At 37.9% G+C, this 19425-nt stretch overlaps 2 protein-coding genes across 2 annotated transcripts in view; one reads left to right on the top strand and one right to left on the bottom strand.

The window, feature by feature from the left end:
- Positions 1-19425, top strand: part of RBFOX1 (RNA binding fox-1 homolog 1) — an 869105-nt gene that overhangs the window by 120507 nt on the left and 729173 nt on the right. The window contains exon 2 of the mRNA XM_050713747.1: positions 6663-6725. Within this exon, the coding sequence (XP_050569704.1) occupies positions 6663-6725 (63 nt within the window). The remainder of the gene's footprint in view (positions 1-6662; positions 6726-19425) is intronic.
- The window catches only part of HAPSTR1 (HUWE1 associated protein modifying stress responses), an 824185-nt gene that overhangs the window by 688593 nt on the left and 116167 nt on the right, over positions 1-19425 (bottom strand). The window lies entirely within an intron of this gene.

The raw sequence follows: 19425 nt of genomic DNA, 5'->3' as shown, positions 1-19425 counted from the left end.
ATGAGGGGACACTTTACCATTGTCTGTAGTAGCAAGATAGTAAGAGGTGTTCCAAGAAAGCAGTACAGCTAAGCGATGCTAGGTCACAATAAAATTCTCTGGTCAGAGAAGTATCTGGCAGCAGTTCATGGTGGTTGTGGGCCCAGTAGAACAGCTGTGCTATGAGTATGGCTGGCCAAGTGCTGACAGTTTGACTTCTCTTGAAAGCTTGGAAGCACTGAAGACTTCACTTACTGACTAGTGAGTATGCACACACTCATGGTAATTGATGTAGGACATCCTGGGGATTTACTGCTGTGAAAATATAATTTGACTAGAGATTTTTTTAAAGAACGCTTTAAACCTAATTTGAAATAAATAAGTAAAAACATAATTATCAAAAGTTAAGACTGGAGTGAATCTTTCGTATGTAAGCATGGAAAAGAGGGAAAGTATATAAAAAGATGACAATTTTTAAGGTTAAAACCCTCTAAATTGCATTTCTTTTTTGAAAATTTCATTAATAATTTGTGCAAAAGGTAATTGATTTTTTTTTTCCTGTGCAGAGGTGGGTTGCTTGTAGAAGACAGACAGGCAGCAGTTTGCATGAATTCTGTGCTATCTGGAGAAAATGCCAGTCATAGTCAGCCTACCATTTAAGCAGTAAGATATTTTGATTATTAACTTTTTTTTTTTTGTAATTTTGTGAGAGGCTGAGGTTATTCCAAAGGACTGTTCATATGCTGAGGTTAAGTGAAAACAATTTAAATTTTTACTTCTCTATTGAGCAAGGATTGAATTATGAAACAGAAAACTGAAGTAAGATTAGTAACATCAATGAAGTACTTTCTTTCTTTCCCACAGTCCAGTTGATGTCTTCAGTATTGTTGGAACACTAATCTGAATAATGGAAATGGAATGCTATGTATTTTTTGAGAAATTTATCTGAAATGACACACTTTAGTAGGGGTTTTGATCGGTCATATCTATGTGCACGTTTCCTACCTTATTGTGATTCCATTTGTCCTTTCCCAATATTTGTTTCATAATGTATTTGTTTAGTGTCATGCTTAATACTACAGTTATGCTGTGATACAAAAAAATATTTAAATATCCGTATGGCCTCGGTTACAGGAATAACCATTTTGAACTCAGTGGCTTACCTTCTATTTTAGAAAGTAGGTGTTTATTAAAAGATTCTGGCAATTTCAATGATCAAATTTCACTTCTGAGGGTATGTACCTTGCAAGTGATGCTTTTATATCAAATGAGATACAGAAATAGAAGGAAAGATAGTTTGAGGGGTATCAGAGTCCAGTTCTGCATTGTAGCATGTAGAATGCTGCTGTACTTTAATGTAGGGCAGCACTAACCGAGCAGCTTGTACAATATTTTTAAAGTATTTCCTTTCTACTGCCATTCAAGATTTTGACAGATCCCAAGCATTTTAACCTCCATAATACAAGACAGTTATGAGTGTGGTGGTCATTACAATGTCTATTGCACTGATGAGAAACTGCTTGCATTACAGCTAATATGTTGTGGTTCTAATCTGCTACTGGTCTTTTGTCAGGAAAGACAGCAAAGCTGTATTAAAAAAAGTTTTGCCAAAGGCCCAAGGCAGCATAGAAATCAGTTCCGTTCCCATCTTTCAACCTTCTCCCCTCATTTATGGGTACAAGCATACCGAGTAGAGTGTCAATCAACAAACATAATAAAGAGCACCAGCGTTTGGCGTCAAGGTTTCAAAAAAAATGTTTATGCAAAGAACATCTGTTCAGTTCAGATCCTGTTTGGACAAATTCTACTCACATTCACCAAATCTCAGTATTTGTCCTCTTACTGCAGAGAATACTTTCATGATTCCTGTATGCAAAAAATATGGAGTGTTCTTGGCTGAATTCCAAATGTGCTGGATGCCATTTAACTTCTGAGACAAAAATTTACTTGATTTTGACAGGCCAAATATTGAACCTCGGAGAAAGTCATTTCCACAGAACTTTACAGTAGACTCCTCTTTAAAGTGAATGTATCCAGAATATTCTTTGCAGAACGCTGTATATCCTATGTAAACATATGTGAATGTACGTTTCATGTACTTGGCTGTACTTTACCCTTCTACAAAAAGTTTCACTTTTGATGTTATATCAAATGTTTTTTTGCTCCTCAAGTTTCTTCAGTATCTACCTCAGAGTCCAGTCTGTTCTTAGTACTTCGTTTGTCCCAAGGTGCTTTTCCTTTGGGCAATTGGCCCAGGGCACCTTGTTTCCATCCTGTTCTAGTCACACAGAAGGCATTCCCTGACAACACCAAAGCCGCCTTCCCATTGTGTAGTTCTCCTAACAGTAACATGTCTAAGAGGAAAAGTGAATCAATGAGAATCTTAACCTAAGTTTATCACGAGGCTGGTGATTGTGATTACATTGGACTTCCGCTGACAGGCTTAAGCAGCATATTTCCACACAGGCATCCTAGGGCCTGGTGCCACCTGGCTGCCCATGAAGGAAGGCTGGAGCTGAGGGAACCCGGCGTGGTCTGTGCCATCCCCCATGGCGCGCAGGGCTGTTGGGTCTAAAGGCGGAGGGCAGACCCAGGTACTAGACACATTGAAGGCCACAAGCAAGGTGGTGAACCAAGCCCTGGCTCCAGGAGCAGCAGTTAGTTGGGAACAGAGGCAAGGTGACAACATGGGTCTGAAATCCAGGGACTGAAAAGCAGCCTGGAGGCAAGCTGCAGCGTAGGCTTGAGCGGGCCACCCATGGCACAGGTTGCCTGCGACACAGGCCTGAGCTCTGTCCAGCACTGTAAAGGGTAACCCCCATACTATAGTATAGGTCAGGGCCTGAGAAACATGGTGGTTTCATTTTTTTCCCCTCCACTGTGATAGGAAACTGTTCTGTCAAGTACTCATTAGAACGATCACGTTGCAAAAAATAGCAATGATAAGGTGTTGCTGAAAACTTATGATTAAATTTAATGGTAAAAAAAATACAGCTAAAATGCTCAGTAAATGGTTTCAGTTTACCTCTTCTAAGGCTAATAAAATGTAGTGAGATTCCCTATCTACATGGAGTATGCTGGTATGAATATCAAATATAGTTTATCATATTCTGGTCGCCTTTCTTTTTTTCCCTCCTTTCCTCTTTTTTTTTTAACCTGATGTTCTGAGGATTTCCTTTTAGTGCCTACAAACATCTCCTTTTGACAGACAGCGCAAATTAAAAGATATGGCTAGGCAAAGGAAACTGGAACCCAAATATGCCCCCTGGGTTTTCATTTACAGTTAGAAGCTACAGATACAATTACTGCTGACAGAAACTCAGAAGCCAGTGGCAGAGTGCATGTGGCAGTAGACTCATGCCAGGCAGTAATTGGGAAGATTATTTTTAATCAGAGCATATCCTACAGCCCAAACATTAGAAATCTCTTGTAAGGCTGACAGGAAATTAAACTGATACCAAACAAAAAAGCCTCAAAATAGAAGTAATATGGTTAAAAGTCTAATGATGGCAAAGCTCACTGCTTGTTGTATTTCACTGTTATCTAAAGGGAATGACTTTTAACTTAAAGCTACAGCTATTATTGTTAATTGCATTTTGGAAGAGAATTAAAAGTATCAAATTAGATTAATTCATACATAGGCTTTTTGATAGAGTTGTGAAGGTGTAAAGCAAACTTAGTAACTATGTATATTTATTTTTACTTATTGACCCAGGCTTGCCTGTTTTTATATATAATGCTTAAGGGAGCTACTTACATGCAAAAGCAATGCAATGGCTGGAGTACTGTTGGAATGCCCAGGTGTGGTAACTTTGTAAAGCCAGAAGTGCAGGAATAAGCTCTGCTTGTCTGGGCTATCTGATCTGACTGCCATGAGGGAGCCAAGGTGTTCTCAGAACTTGCCTGTGTGCATGAAATTCTCAGCTGAAAACCCAACTTTTCCATTTTTAAGTGGATGTTGTTTGCTATACTTCCTCGTAGATACTTGGTAGGATTTCTTCTAGTTGACTCAAGTCCTTTTATTTACAAATGTTGCCGTTGTGGATCAGAAAAGACAGACTGGAGCACTGCAGAATGTTACTTCTGCTGTTTACGAAGGTTGCAATACCACATGCAAGCAAAATGTTGTTAATTGTTTATATTTCTGTGCAAAATGAATGCAAAACAAGAACCTGCATCTTGTTTTTCTGAGCTATATGTCAGTTCTTGAAAAGAAAATTTAACATTAAAAAAATAGACATAGTTTCCTCACAAGGCTGCTTTTAGCTGTGTGGACAGTCTTAATGGTATGTCATGTCAGTCTAAAGAGTAATGGGGTCTTGTCAGAATGCAGATTTTTTTTCTTTCAGAAAATAGCATTTCTCAAGTGTATTCTCCTGAAAATCACTTCATAGAATCATATGAATGACTGAACAATAATGCTTGTTGTTTAGATATTGTCTGATTAGTTAGATAACAAAGTATGCTCCATAATGTATGGGTAATTTGCAGGAGCCCCCAGGGGCACTGCAAGTGGTGGAGTCACCGTCCCTGGGGGTGTTTAAGGAAAGGTTGGACTTGGTGATTAGGGACATGGTTTAGTGGGTGACATTAGTAGTAGGGTGATCGTTGGACCAGATGATCTTGGAGGTCTTTTCCAACCCTAATGATTCTATGATTCTATCCTTACATGTAGTGTATTACGTGTGACAGTTACTCTGGTTCATTCAAAGTAGTATACAAATTGTGCATTTCCCTGACATCTTTACAAGTCTCTGTAAAGCTTACAAATGTGCCCATCTTCCTTGTCTCCAACAACGCAGTAAGAAACTACTTTCTGTGGTAAGGGTTGGGAGCCTAATGTTTTAAAAACAAATAAAAGGTCACATTGCTAAACAGTCTGCTAGGATTGTGTGGTCAGACACGTCTTTCAGAAAAGGAAAACTAATGTCCTGTAACCTCACTGAGGTACCATTTTAGTTAGTATAAAGTCTAAAAGGTGTTAGCTTGCATTACAATTTTCACAGTGATTTCAAATTGTGAAACAAATGTACCCCTGCTAGAGAAATCTTGAAACTTAATTATTCAATTCAGTTTTGTTGACCATGGACATGAGTTTCATTATGGCATTACAAGATGGTCCTAAATCAAAAATAATTTTTGAAAATGTAGGCTAATTACTTAAATAAGTCTCCTTAGAAATGTTTAAGAAGCTCTCCATCTCATTAATTTACCTTGTGTTGTAGTTGGGGATATCTCCCATCTCACACAAAACCAGTACCCAGAAAGGATAAGATGTGGTACTTTTAACATATAGTTTATGTGCATATGCAACCTTCTTATGTGAGTTGCCTTTTGTACAGTATTTTTATATGTGTGTGGCTAATTTTATTTCATACACAAAAAAGAAACTTGTGTCTTTAGCTCCGAAGTTGATTAATGTAGGGTTTTCTGGTGGTGAGTCCCAGTTATTGCTAGGAGCTTCAGTTGTGGAACTGGATCTTCTCTTGATAGGTGCTATCCTAATGGTTGTCCCTACTCTAAGGGGATCAAAATCCAAATGTTTTTTGTCACTGATTGTTACTTTTTGAGATTCTAAATGTTTTCAGATTCTACAGGTTTTGTTTTTGTTTTTAATGAGTATGTCTATTAGTTGCAATGTTACCTGGCACGCTTATAGAACACATACCTTTCTGGTGGTGGTGGTGGTGCTTGTTGTTTTATTTTTCCTCAACTGTATTAGGGATAGCTACTACTAACTTTTGATTTAGTGATTTACTTTTTTAAAAATAAAATTACATATAAGGAATAACGGTATTTTGTGAAAAAGTATTCAATATGTTTACTGTTTGGAATTTTATCGAAGTGAATAAAACAGTATTATCAAATTTGTTTACTGTTTTGGAAATACACAGACCTGGGTGCGTATTTTCTTTGAAGACTTCAGATACATATTGTATTTCTATATTCAAGAGTATTCATATCAGGAATAAATATTTCCACTTGCACATCGAAATGAAAAATGCATTTAGGGTGAATCTGTTGTGAAAAACATGCTTGAGCTTACTGTAACTGTTAAAATTCAATGAATAATTCAGTAAAATACTAGATGTCACCAGCTGCTCATCAATAAAAAAAAAAGTGTCATGGAATAAAATGTTACTGTATTTTAATATGCAGTTATGTGCATGTGTAATATTTTGGATGCCCCCTTCTGTTTATATATTTTATGATCATTTTTCTTTTGCAAATTGCTTGAAGTTTACAACTGAAAAATAAGCAACAAGTAAATCACAGCTGTGTATTCTTATTAAAACAGGAACCTGTACTGGGGAAAATTTTGTATTACGGCATTGTAATTGCATGTCTACTTTAGTAGATAACTTCATAATGCAAGCATACAATTTAGGTTTCAAGCTAGCCACCACAATTTGTCTGTTATTTAATAAATAGTAAAATATTTCGTGATGTTTATGAATGAGTAATTATATTTTGCTGTTTTGCTTTGAGCTACAATAAAATTGCTGTTATGACCTGATAGTGAATGCAACATTTCTGTCTTGTGAAAGCCCTTATCAATTTTATTTTTTATTATAACATTTTGAATCTTAAAGCTTACCATAAGCCTTCAGTGGCTGAAGGTTAAACATGTGAACTCCTTTAAATCATCCTTTCCCAGTAAGAATGCATTTTTCTTTTCTTAGGAAACTACACAGAAGCCCCATGCAAGTGGTGCCTATTGTTTTCATGATCGGAGACTTCTTTCTGTAAGTACATTGATTTTTTTCCTGTTTATTTTATTTTTCCTTAGAATGTAATTGAAATCTCTGTTTTGCTGTCAAAATGAATAAGGAAATATATTAGCTTTCACAACTTGCCTTGCTGATGCTGGACCTCAAGACACATAGACTGTATGTACAAGGTCAGTTGTCTTCTAGCTTTCAATGAGCAACTTGCTAGTGACTTGCTTAGAGAATAATCTCTTTTTTTCTGGCCATAGATTCAAATAAACTGTTTTTTTTTTTTTTTTTCCTCATATTTCCCTTTTGCATGTTAGGGTTGGTTTACTAAATTTATTTTACCTTTGGCTGATTCTTTCCAACAATTATTTTTTTTGTATACAGATTAGTTGTTTCAGACACTTTTACTCTTAGAACAGCTGCAAATAATTCATTTTGCTTTGTTTTTCAAATGCACCTTTAAGGTCAGAATAAGGAATATAATGAATTAAGCTCAGAAACGTATAGAACATGTGGAAAGGTGTTTGTGTTAGTTCATTTTAAACGTTTTTCCTTCCTGAGAATTCTTTGAAATAATAGGATTTGAACAAAGTGGTTTTCTGATCCAAACTATTTGTTGCTGTTTCATACTTGGAACTTACTTTTTCTTGTGAAGTATTTTATTTTATTGCATACTTAAAAACAGTATTAAGCACTTTTTGTCATGATACAATTTTATATACAGTTGAATAATAAATGCAGAAGTATTAGAAAAATTCAAAGTATATGATTCTTGATAGGTGTGTATTTATGACTTTTCAGACAATTTTTAGTGATCTCCTGCCTAAAACCAACTGCGGTACTCATACATGTGCCTGTACACCAATGCACGTAGCATGGGGAATAAGCAGGAGGAGTTAGTAATCCATGTTCGGTCAGGAGATTATGATCTGGTGGCAATTACAGAGACATGGTGGGACAGCTCACATGACTGAAATGTGGTCATGGATGGGTATGTCCTTTTCAGGAAAGACAGGCCAGCAAGGTGAAGTGGCAGAGTTGCTCTTTACGTGAAGGAGCGACTACATTGTATTGAGTACTGTCCAGGGGCGGATGAGGAGTGAGTTGAGTCTGTGGGTGAGAATTAAGGGGTAGGCTGCCATGGGGGATACTGTTGTGGGTGTCTATTACAGGCCACCAGATAAGGGTGAGGAAGTTGATGAAGTCTTCTACAGGCAGCTGATAGCAGCCTCGCAATCACAGGCCCTGGTTATTGTGGGGGATTTCAACTACCCTGACGTTTGCTCTAAGGCCTACTCAGCCAGCCAGCCGCAGTCCAGGAGGTTCCTCCAGTGCATTTATGATAACTTCCTGATGCAAATGGTGGATGTGCCAATTAGGAGAGGAGCGCTGCTGGATCTTGTCCTCACTAACAAGGTGGGCTGGTTGAAGCGGTAAAGGTTGAGGGCAGCCTTGGTTGCAGCGACCGTGAGATGCTGGAGTTTAGGATCTCATGTGGCAGGAACAGAGCACCAAGCAGAATTGCAACTAGGGCTGACTTAGGCCTTTTCAAGCATTTGCTAGGGGAAATCCCGTGGGAGAAGGTACTTGAAGGAAAAGGAGCCCAAGATAGCTGGTTAGTGTTCAAGGACTGCTTCTTCCAAGCTCAAGAACAGAACATCCCAACAGGTTGGCAGTCAGGAAAGAGAGCGAGGAGACCTGCATGATTAAACAGGGAACTGCTGGGCAAACTCAAGTGGAAGAGGAGAGTATACAGATCATGGAAGGAGGGACTGGCCACTTGGGAGGAATATAAGACTGTTGTCAGAGGATGTAGGGAGGCAACTAGGGAAGCTAAGTCCTCCTTAGTATTAAACCTTGCGAGAGGGATCAAGGAAATGGCTTCTTCAAATACATATGGATAAAACTAACTCTAGAGGCAATGTAGGCCCACTAAGGAATGAGGTGAATGGAGTGGAGCATCTCGCTTACGAGGAAAGGCTGAGGGAGCTGGGTCTCTTTAGCTTGGAGAAGAGAAGACTGAGAGGTGAGCTTATAGATGTTTATAAATATGTAAAGGGTGAGTGTCAGGAGGACGGAGACCAGGCTCTTCTCGGTGACATAATGATTAGGGTTTTTGCCCCAGCAAAGTTTTGTGTCATTGAAAGAATTAGATGAATCGTCCTTGTTAGAAATGAGAAGTCTTACACTTATTCTCCTACACCACACACAATCTGCCTCTTAATGTGCTTGAAAAAAAAATTCATTATTTCAAGAAAACTGCCTGGCTTACAGGATAATAACAACAATAAAAAGGATTTGTTCATCTTGAAGACAGATTTAAATCAAGTTCTGTAGTGCTCAGCATGCCTGTTGCTTTTAGCTTTTCCTCTGTCATGAACAGTATTTTCTATCACAGAATAACCTTACAGCTCTTGGCAGAATTTGACACACTTGATTTTTTTTTTTTTTTTAGAAAAAAATGTATTAAAAAATGTAAGAATGAGGTTGGGGTTTCCAACCTGCGGGAGACAGTGGCCCCCGAGATAATTACCGGCACATTTTTAAAAGCTGACATTAATTTAACTGTGAATATAGTGCTTCAGTATCTATAAATGTAGTTGAAGGAAAAGATATTCATCTTCTTTCAATAAGCTAAATGAGAGATTTGGGTTATATGATGAGAAAGAAGAAAATACTCATTTGGAGTTTTGGGAAGGTCTAATGCTGCCAGATCTCAATGCGCATAATTGGTTTTATTATTTTCCCTTGTGATCATAACCTAACCAGCTCAATGAATATCAATCAACTTCTAGGGCTAAGAGGTCATTTTTTTTAACCAAGCTGAGACTGAAGTCCAGCGTGTTGCCTGGTAACATGCTCTGCAGATGAGTTGGCTCTTAAGGATACCATATGGCTGGGCGTTATGCCCTATTCACCCGTGACATGAGGTACACATGTAGTACATCACTGATCATAAAATGGTTTCTCCCATTCCCTTATTTAGAAGAAGCATTTAAAAATAGCAAAACAAATCCAAGGCAGGTTTGTTAAGATTATGGAATGCTATGTAAAGAAACAAATTGCAAAAGAAAATGTGCAGTGATCACAGTAAATTTTGTGTTCAGTATAATTTAAGTATAGCTTCTAACTTTGGCTACTTGTCAGTGTTCTTCAGTTTCATTTTGATAGATAAATATGTTCAGATAAGTATAATTTTAACAGTTCAATTACAGAAAAATTCTAGATTTTAAAACTTAATTTTGTAATGTGGTTCATTGTAGTTCAGGTAGCCTATGGAATTTGGTATTTGAACTTCTATTACTTGGGTTAATAGTGTCGACAGTACCCAACCACAATTGCATTGAATTTAGTGAACTAGTAAACAAAGCAATGAAAGACAGATCTGGAAAACAACTAAATATGGACATGACAGATGAGAGAGAGAACTGTTGCAAATTTACAATGGGAAATCAAGCACAAGGAGTGTCTGGCTAGAAAATTGTAGTAGAAATGAATTAAAAAAAAACCCTTCGATCAGCAGCGTTCTCCTTCAGTCCCTTCACTGAAATTTTTTTTGTTCTGTTGTCACAAACTGGAATTCATTAAGGATGGGAATACTGCAGGGAGCGAAACTAGGCAATAGCACTTGCTATGATCTCTGTCCTCTGGCTGTCCTATGCCAGCAAAAAATGAGACAAGAAATGGCACTGATCTTGTTTATATTGTTAAAAGTATATCTACACACATGAAATGAAGATCATTGACTGGTATCTGAGTTCAGAAGGCTGGACAGTTAAGACATGGTTATTTTGCATTTTTGTATTGTGTAGCTTATTTGGAAAGATGGATTGCTGTTCATAGACCTCCCCTACGCAACTGCACTTGTCTAAAGCTATATTTTTTGGCAAACAAGCCGTATCTCTGAAGGCATTTTAGTTTAGTTTTAAGCGTCTGCTTCATTGTCACATTATTCATTATTGTTGTGCAATATCTTCAGATATCTTCAACAGTTATTGTTAAGACCAGAAGCAGCAAGGCATATACACTCTCCTAATGAGAAGCAGATGAATACTCTCGTATGTTTTACATCTTTAGAAAAAAAATTAGCTAATGAAGCTAAGCCTGACCTGTGATTTTTTTTTTTTTTTTTTTTCTGGTGTTGGTGCAAAGTAATTCAGTTTTAGGTGGTTGATTTGCAATATTACTTTGCCATTAGTTAGACACTTACTTAGATATAATCTTCAGTTCTTTGCTGTGCAGGGAGCTAAATGTGTTGCCTTTGTTTAGTATGTATTTCTTGATGTTTGCATTTTCCAAGGTTTCATTCATTTCATTCATTTTCATTCATTTCATTTTCCATAGGGGAAGTAAATGATGTTTTGTTTTATTGGATGTCACTAATTTGAAGTTTATATCAGTAACATGTCTAATGATGTTAGACAAGAACAATTAAGTGGTAGCAGGTTTACCTGAATCACTGTTAAACCACTGCTATAATCTGATTGTAAAAGGGCATTTCTTTTGTTTGTGCAAGCTACAAATCAGAATATCAGTGGTTACTTCTGAAATGACAGGTGGAATCTACTCAAAACAACATTTTAGCATGAGTTATGGCTTCCAAATGTTTGTGGTTTTGGTTTCCCATGTCTTATCATACAGGCAGTTGGGTTTGCTTTGCTTGAGAAGCTTTATAGCAACTTGGTCGTATTTAATCCAACAGGTAGCTATCGAGAAAAGCATGCCTATAGGAGACAGAATAGTTGTAGGCGACTCCTAACAGCAAAGATGTGAAATATAATTATTCAAAAATCACTTGCAAATATGCAAAAGCTGAATGTATCAGGAAAGAATTGGTTTCATAGGGGTGGCTTTGTCATTCAAGGCAGAAATTCTGAGTGCATGAATTGTAAGGCTTCAGAGGAATGTCTTATTACTGACTCAGTCAAGAATGTTAATTTAAGGAATGTGGTTAGCAGATGTAACCTACAGGCATACTTAAAATGTTATACTCCATGATTATTTAATAGGTAGTGGAAAAAAGTTGTTCTCTTACACTTGATGATTAACCACCATCTAAAACCTGTGTTTGCATAACTCAATGAATATCATTCCAGCTGGGTTTTCATGTGTGCTTCATTGTGTACCAAATGGAGAAAGCTGTAAAATTCTTGAGAGTACTTATAAAGTACCTCTAAAGTTCACTTGCAGAAATGCTAACAAGATTTTGTGTCAGCGATGTATGCTTAAATGAAATATGTTTCTCTGTAGTTTTGAGGAGAAGTATCACATGCTGGTTGGCCCTAAAAGCCACTTTGATGTAATATGAAACAACTCTTCCATGATTCATATTCTTAAAGAAAATGGCCTATATTTAAATTGGCTGTGTTGTCTGCCATGTGTCCACGCAATGTCAGTAACTGACTTCCGTGGGACAACATGAAGGCCCCGGTAAATAGCCCCCTAACTAATGCTCTCCCCTGCCATCCTAGGACTGTCTGTGCATTTTCTTTGGCGATATCTGCTATTGCTCAAAGTGGTCTGAAGAAGTGAGGACATTGCCAGACATCCTGCTTTGTCTCCACCCAGTGTGGCAGTCTCTGCAGTGGTCTGCTCCAGGCCTGTCCCCCTCCCTCTTCTTTCAGCTTCATCCCACTTTTTCTCCTCGCAGGATGTTTCTTCTGCTTCCCTCAGGTCTAGGAACGAGGTCCTACCTGGATTCATGCATTCCAGAGGAGATACTGTCTTTTTCTTACGTACTTTCTGGGCTCAGTGTTGAACGAAGCGAGGAGAGAACAGCATAACCCTACCATTGTTTTTCCTGTCAAGGTGTTTTCCCATTAAATGGGAACTTGACATCTCTGTTTTGCTAAACAGCTTTGCATTTTTTTTTTTTTTAAATAACGACTTTGATCTCATTATGTCCAATGGCCCTGTTTGTAAAACCTGTCCTGTTTGTAAAATGAAGATACAGTCAGATTTACACAGATTTAAAAACCTCTTAAGTGTCAGATGAAGAACCTTTTTGTCTTCATGTCACTGAATTGTTAGGAAGATTTTGCCTTAATTATTCACAAATTCTCGTCTGTGTGTGTGGTACACCTAGGTGAATAGTTTCAGTGAAGTCAGACGTGTACGTTAATGCCATGCCCGAATGCAAACCTTTGCAACTCTGGTGCACTCTGGGGAATGTGGCTTGCCAAAGCTTTACTAAAATTGTACTTTGAGGAAGCGATTGCTTTAAATTATTTTTATTCCTGTTAAACACATTCAATAAGCTACATGAGGATGCATGTACTGTTTCTCTGGTGAAATTCTAAACATTTATCTGGTTATATTAATATGTACTTAAAATATTTTTCGTGGTCTGTGAAGATTGGGGTCCTCTTTCAAGGCGCTCTGCTGAAAAAAAATCTCTACCTAAAAGTTGTGTGTTTCTGAAACTTTCTAGTGCATTCCAGTAGTTGAGGAAAAAAACCAATAACTTGCAGTGTTGCCAGCAACTGTATTAGGAAACAAAACCAAAGATTATGGCATCTTTTAAAGATTTCTGAAGTATATAATACGAGTTAGTAGCTACATTTCCACATTTAAGAAGAAGGTTGGTTTCAGTTTCAGAAAGACTTAAAACATAAAAATAGTAATGAAATCTGCTTTACGTCTTGGGAGTGATGCATTTCGTCTGACTACTGATGTATGGCATTAGCAATGTGTTTATTTAGTGTGTAGCTCTTTGTCCTGTTATTTTTGTACACAAAAGAGCATATCTATAAATATGTAATAGGGAATCAAAATAGAGGAATCAACACTGGATATTCACTGGCTTTTAAAATATTATTTAATATACATTAATGGTTATTTAATTCTTTTAAATTTAGCAATAGCTTTCATTGAAAACCATTTAATGTTGAAATTGATCTGTTGATGTTATTTTAGATTCCAAAATGTTTTGTTAAGGATATGTGAATGCCTTGCAGAAACATTGTTTTCTGAATCTAAAACAAAGGCTACAATCTTTAAATTTGGTTGCTTTCTATATCTTTCAAAGCATCTAATTTGATTGTCCAAATCTCTCTATTTTTTTCTTTAGTTTTTGCTGTAATCTTAACATTCACTTGGAAATGCTTTTTAGTTTCGTTCTCAGCATCTGTTGTAATGAACTGCAGAGGTTCAACATTTAATCAGTCTGATATCACCTAAAAATCAAGAAATCTGAGATTTTATTGATTTTTAAAGTTCTGTCAGTTCTCTATATATTTTCCAAATATATACCTGAAAGGGTTTGCAAATGGTAGCCCATGTTTTTGTTATTCTGGCAAACATTTCTGAAATCAAATTGCTGGACCAAGGTGGTATTTTAATGTCATTAAGCAATGTGTTGTTGTTCATGTTACATCTTCAGCACTGAGATGTTCTCTATCACTTTATTTCAGAGGGTAAGAAATATAAAATGTATTAGGGACATCTGTGAGTTATGTATGCTATATTGCTTCTGAGCCAATGTAAAAAGCAGCTTTAATAGTATTGCAAATAGCAGAATAATAGTAAAACTCAAAATGAGAAAATATAGTCTTCTGTAAACTTCTTTGGTATGTCTGTGTGATGGGCATATCTGCAATGAAATATTTGTTTTCTCCAGTGGCCCTGATTTCCTCTTGAGAGGGAGAACAAGACAGAAGGATGTCTGCTATGATAAAATTTCTATTTCTTTTGTAGAACTGGAGCCCGTCTCTAGCAGAGTGCTTGTTTGCATCCAGAGCTGCTGGCTGTCATGTTAGAGGCACTCCTAAGCGTGGTCTGTTAGCACAGGTGCAGTGGTTAAGGTTCGAGTGCAGAAAACACTTCATGCACTGAGACTGGGAAATACAAAACGCTGTAGGACTGCAGGTCTGTGCCTTGAACAAAGCTGTGAAAATATGAGAGAGAAGAGCAGAAGGGTAACTTGTATGAGCGGGTTTTTATAGGTTCTTTTTTCAGTCAGGTGAATTCCTGAGAAACCTAAACACTTCAAAATCTATTTTCCTATCCTTGCAACAGTTTATTTGGCAGACTGATACAATCAAAATGGCATCTTAACAAACTATCTGTATACCTGAGATATTAGTGACGAAGGGCATGTTCACAAAGGTTAAATTTAGTCTTACTCCCCAGTTACTAGAAATAGAGGTTCTTCTAGGTCGTGGTTCAGAGAGAGAAGTGGATTTGACCCTATAAATAATGTTTTGTTGATCTGAGGGATCCAGGTGGGATTAACTTCTCTTCAGATTAAAAATAACCATTTTAAATAGTCCCATAAATAGGAGAGAATTTAGCATCTTGCCACTATCAGTGGTTTTCCAACAACCACTTTGTATTAAGTACCATAAAGGTTACTCACAGTACTTACTACAGCACCTTAGAAGCAGTTGTATCATGGGCTGCTGCTTTATCCCTCTGGTACCAGGCTGAGAGTAGTCTTCTGGCATTTCGGTTGTAGGCTAGTCAGTGACTGTTTCAGTCACTGTTGGTTTTGCAGCAGGGGTAATTTACAGAGGTAAGCAGGGACAAGTAGCTGTTGCATAGCTACTTAGGTCTATTCATCATCTTTGTGGCCCTTCACTGGACTCAGTCACTGCTGTTTAATTGGGTGCTGGGAGCAAGCAACTGGGAAACAACTCCCGTGCTGTGTGGGACAGTGTGTTTCCAGTTTTTCAGTTTCTGTAGTAGAAACTTTTCTGTTGTCATGCATTTTCTGTGCCTCAAAGCGATGTATGTAACCACAGGACTGGAGCTTTTTCTGTTACTTTACTTTCTTTGAATTTATCATGGGGTTTCTATGAGGTGTTGAGACCATACCAAATGTGATAAATGGGCCTTGTTATGTACAAACTCTTATGGGCAAAAGGGAAAATAAACCTGTGTAAAGAATTTATTCTTTGTATAATTGAAATCTTAACAGGATTATCAAATTATCGTCGGGTTGGGTCCAGTTATTAGAGGGAAAAAAGTAGGGAAAAAAAGAAAATATTACAGGAAAAGTTACTATTTGTAACTACAAGTATAATAGAAAAAACACTCAATATCTATACAGTTTAAATATATACACTTCTAGTATCTACCCCCTTTTCCACGGTTATGCTTGGCCTTCCACCACGCCTCTGGATCCAGAGGTCGAAGGTGCTAGTTTTGCTCAAAGAAAAAGACAGTTCTTTGCAGGACATCATCAGTGCCCCAGATTCTTACAGGGAAAAGGGATGTTAAAGGGGGTTCCTCTTCCTCTTCTTTCCTTTTGATTCACCTGGGGGCTATTTGGATGTATTTCCTAACATGCTTCAACACCTTGTGTCTTGTTCATTGATCTGCAATTCTACATTGCATCTGAATTTTCTATAATATGGTGCCTTTTAGATGTGTTAGATACTTGTTTGTTGTTCTCTCTTACCCCTAAACAAGCTTTGTCCAAGACTTCTTCACATCTGCATCTCTGACTGGTCTCTGCCCCCCTGCACTGCGCCATGTATGTGCAGGCAGCTGTTGCAGGCTGCGTGGAATAACCCGTTGCTCTCCAGTCTGTGCGTGCAGAAGTTCACACCACCCAGAGATGATCAGGCACAAAGCAAACCACACCCAGCCACCAGGCTGAGAATAGCGGCCCTTACAGCTACACAAGGTAAAAGCAAAGTTCCTGGCCTTTGAAGGGGACCTCTGATGAAGGCAGCCTGGCGAGGCTCAGTCCTTGCAGAGTCTGCAGTGACTGGGGGCGGTGACTTGCCATGTGTCTGTACTCTGAGTGACTAGACTGTACCCTGTGTATCTAAACTCAGTTGCATTCCTTAGATTTCAGCTTTTTTAAAATTTATTTTTTAACAGATGTTCTAGTTCCAGTTCAGATCAGAATCGGTTAGATATCCATGTGTTCAGGCAGAAAATCAGTGCTTTATTTTTAAGGTACACCTCATCTCAGTGTACCTTAGTGTGGGATGCAGTTTCACTCAGGTTTGATTCTTAACTACCCAATCCTTTTTTTTATTAATGATTCTTAACTATCCAATCCTTTTTTTATTAACATTGGGAAAATAAGTGTATTTGATACCAGTACCTGCTAATTGTGTTGTAAGACAGCTGATGTACTAGGTAGTCCTGATACTAAAGGTAGTGTTTTCAAAACAAGTGGTTTTTCTTGTTGTTAGCAGTTCACTTGTCTTCTTGTCTCCAATAGAAATATATATATATATATATATTTTTTTTTTTTTCTGTAGCTCTGGCTGTGCGTTCCTGCAACCTGAGTATAGTTTCATTGCCTCAGTTATATCTCTGACTGGCAAAACCGTTCAAATTTATCTTCAGAAAATGCTTTCAATTAATCAAATGTGTGTTTGTAAAGATTGTGTAAATTAAGTGCCTCCTGGTGCTCAGAGGTAGCCTCCTGTGCTCCGGTTTGTGCCCACTGCCTCTGGGCCTGGCCCTGGGCACTGCTGAGCAGAGCCTGGCTCCGTCCTCCGTGCACCCTGCCTTCAGGAGTTTGTAGGCATCGAAGAGATCCCCCTGAGCCTTTCCTTCTTCAGGCTGAGTAGTCCCAGATCTTGCAGCCCTTTTGCACCTTGGTGGCACTACGCTGGGCTCTTTTGGGTATGCCCAGGTCTGTCTTGGACTGAGGGGCCCAGCACAGGACTCCAGGTGTGGCTGCCCCAGTGCAGAACAGAAGAGAAGGGCCCCCTCCCTCCACCTGCTGGCAGCACTGATGGTTGTAGTGCTCACAGAGTATCAGCCTCCTCCATTTTACAACATCCTATGGTGGAAATCATTCGTGTGATAGGACCAATTACAAATAATGATAAACATTATTGATATGATAAATGCCACAATAGCTACTTTGCTTTCTTAACATCAGCATTCCTAGGTTCAATTCCAATAGTTGATGGTAGGTTTTCATTCTTTGTTTTTTTTTTTTTAAGTAAATTTGACATGTTTATATAATGGAGAAAAACCGGAGGGAAAAAGAAAAAAAAAAAAAAACACAAAGATTCGGGAGCAAAAAGCAAGTACAATAAAGGTAGCTCCATCATTATTATTACATTGGAATGTACAATTGGAATGTAGCTGAGCCATCTTTTTGATTTTGTGAAAGGCCTTATTAATGACTTCTTAACGTTGCAAAGTCTGCTTATTAATGTTATCTGCAATGTAGATAATTGAATCAACAGAAGTAAACCTGCTGTCATTAGCAGGTTATTATTTAGATCTGATGAAACATAATGACTCTTCTAAGTGCAAATAAACTGTAGCCAGCAAGTAACTAGCCAAATATGTGAGGTAGGATAGCAAGGAAATGACTCACAGGAGTGGGAAGTGATATTGGAGAAATACCAACACTTATTAGAAGAAAAATAAACAAGATGCCATTTCTCACTGTTACAAATACATTTGAGGGCAAACCACTAGTCCCTGAGTAGATAATGGTGATATTGTTTATTGGATTTTTTTTCTTTTAACTATCCTGCTTTGCCGGAACATCTGTCTGAAGTGAACTCTGAGCCTTTGATACATCAGGTTTGCCAGTGGTTATGGCTGCATCTGTGACTGCTAAAATTAGCTACAGCTGGGCTGGCTGGAGCTTGACAGTAGCCAACTCTCAGCAATTTGGCTCCTATGCTGCCTTTTAGAGGAGCAGTCTGGGGCTAGAATTAAGTACCTATAAGGTAAAATAACCTTTTCTGATATGAGTTAGGAGGGGGGGGGGGGGAAATAACTTCCTGAAGGACACTTGTCAACTGTGGATGAGTTACAGCTATTTTGAATGTCAACAGATTAACACCTTAATTAAAATAATTTCCTTTTTGTAGCCAGAAGATTTGCATGAATATAGAAAAATATGATCATGTAGAAGATCAATTTAAAACCTATTTCAGTCAGTCTAGGTTGGGATAGACGCTTTCGTAACTAATTTTGTCAGAGAAAATCAGGGCCACAGGCATCCTTTCATAGATGTATGCAGAAGCTATCTTCATGCATCATTTTTCTCCCCATTAGCTCTAAAAATAAGGGAGATGCAGGTGTTGTGGGTTCTCTTAATGGTATCAACATAAAACTAGTGGAAAGAATTCTTGCCAATGGGAAATCAGAGGTATTGCAAGAGAAAAGTTCAGGTAGGTAGAACTAAACCTGCTTTCGGTATCTGTGATTTTTCCAGTTTATGAATAAAGTCCCTTCTCCATTTCATTATGTATTATATGACTTTCAATATCTCTAAGATCTTATAAAATGTCACCAGATTTCTATTTCCAGTATTTGTAAAGTGAAAGGTCATTTAAATAATAGGTGAGGGTGAGTCCTGTGCATTGAAGGTTTACCAAAACAAGCAAAAACCAACCAGGAAGAGCTTCTGCCACTGCCATGTTTTGCCCTCAGCAGCTGTAAGCCTAATAACCAGAAGAAAGCACCTAAGCAGGCACTCAGCTGGCAAGCAATCAGACATCTCTGTGGGTGATGAGAAATGTTCAGCTTAGGCTGCATCTATTCTGCAGTGGACTGAAATATTCCAAAGGGACTGCATGCTTGCCTGTTGGTAAGTGCACGTGATTTGTGATGCTTCTGTGTGCACACAATTTGCTTCCACGTGCATCTTCTTGGAGTAGAACCAAACTGATTCATTAGGGCAAACTTCTGCATTAAGCAGTTAAACCTAAGCAGTTATTAAACCTACAGTTTAACTGAAGGTTTCTTAATGGAATAACTCTTAGGTTAAACCTGAGTTTGAAATACTGAGTGT

This window comes from Cygnus atratus, chromosome 15, assembly GCF_013377495.2.
Source record: "Cygnus atratus isolate AKBS03 ecotype Queensland, Australia chromosome 15, CAtr_DNAZoo_HiC_assembly, whole genome shotgun sequence".
NCBI classification, from domain to species: Eukaryota; Metazoa; Chordata; class Aves; order Anseriformes; family Anatidae; genus Cygnus; species Cygnus atratus.
The sequence above is the reverse complement of the archived record's forward strand: the minus strand, read 5'-3'. Positions and strand labels throughout refer to the sequence as shown.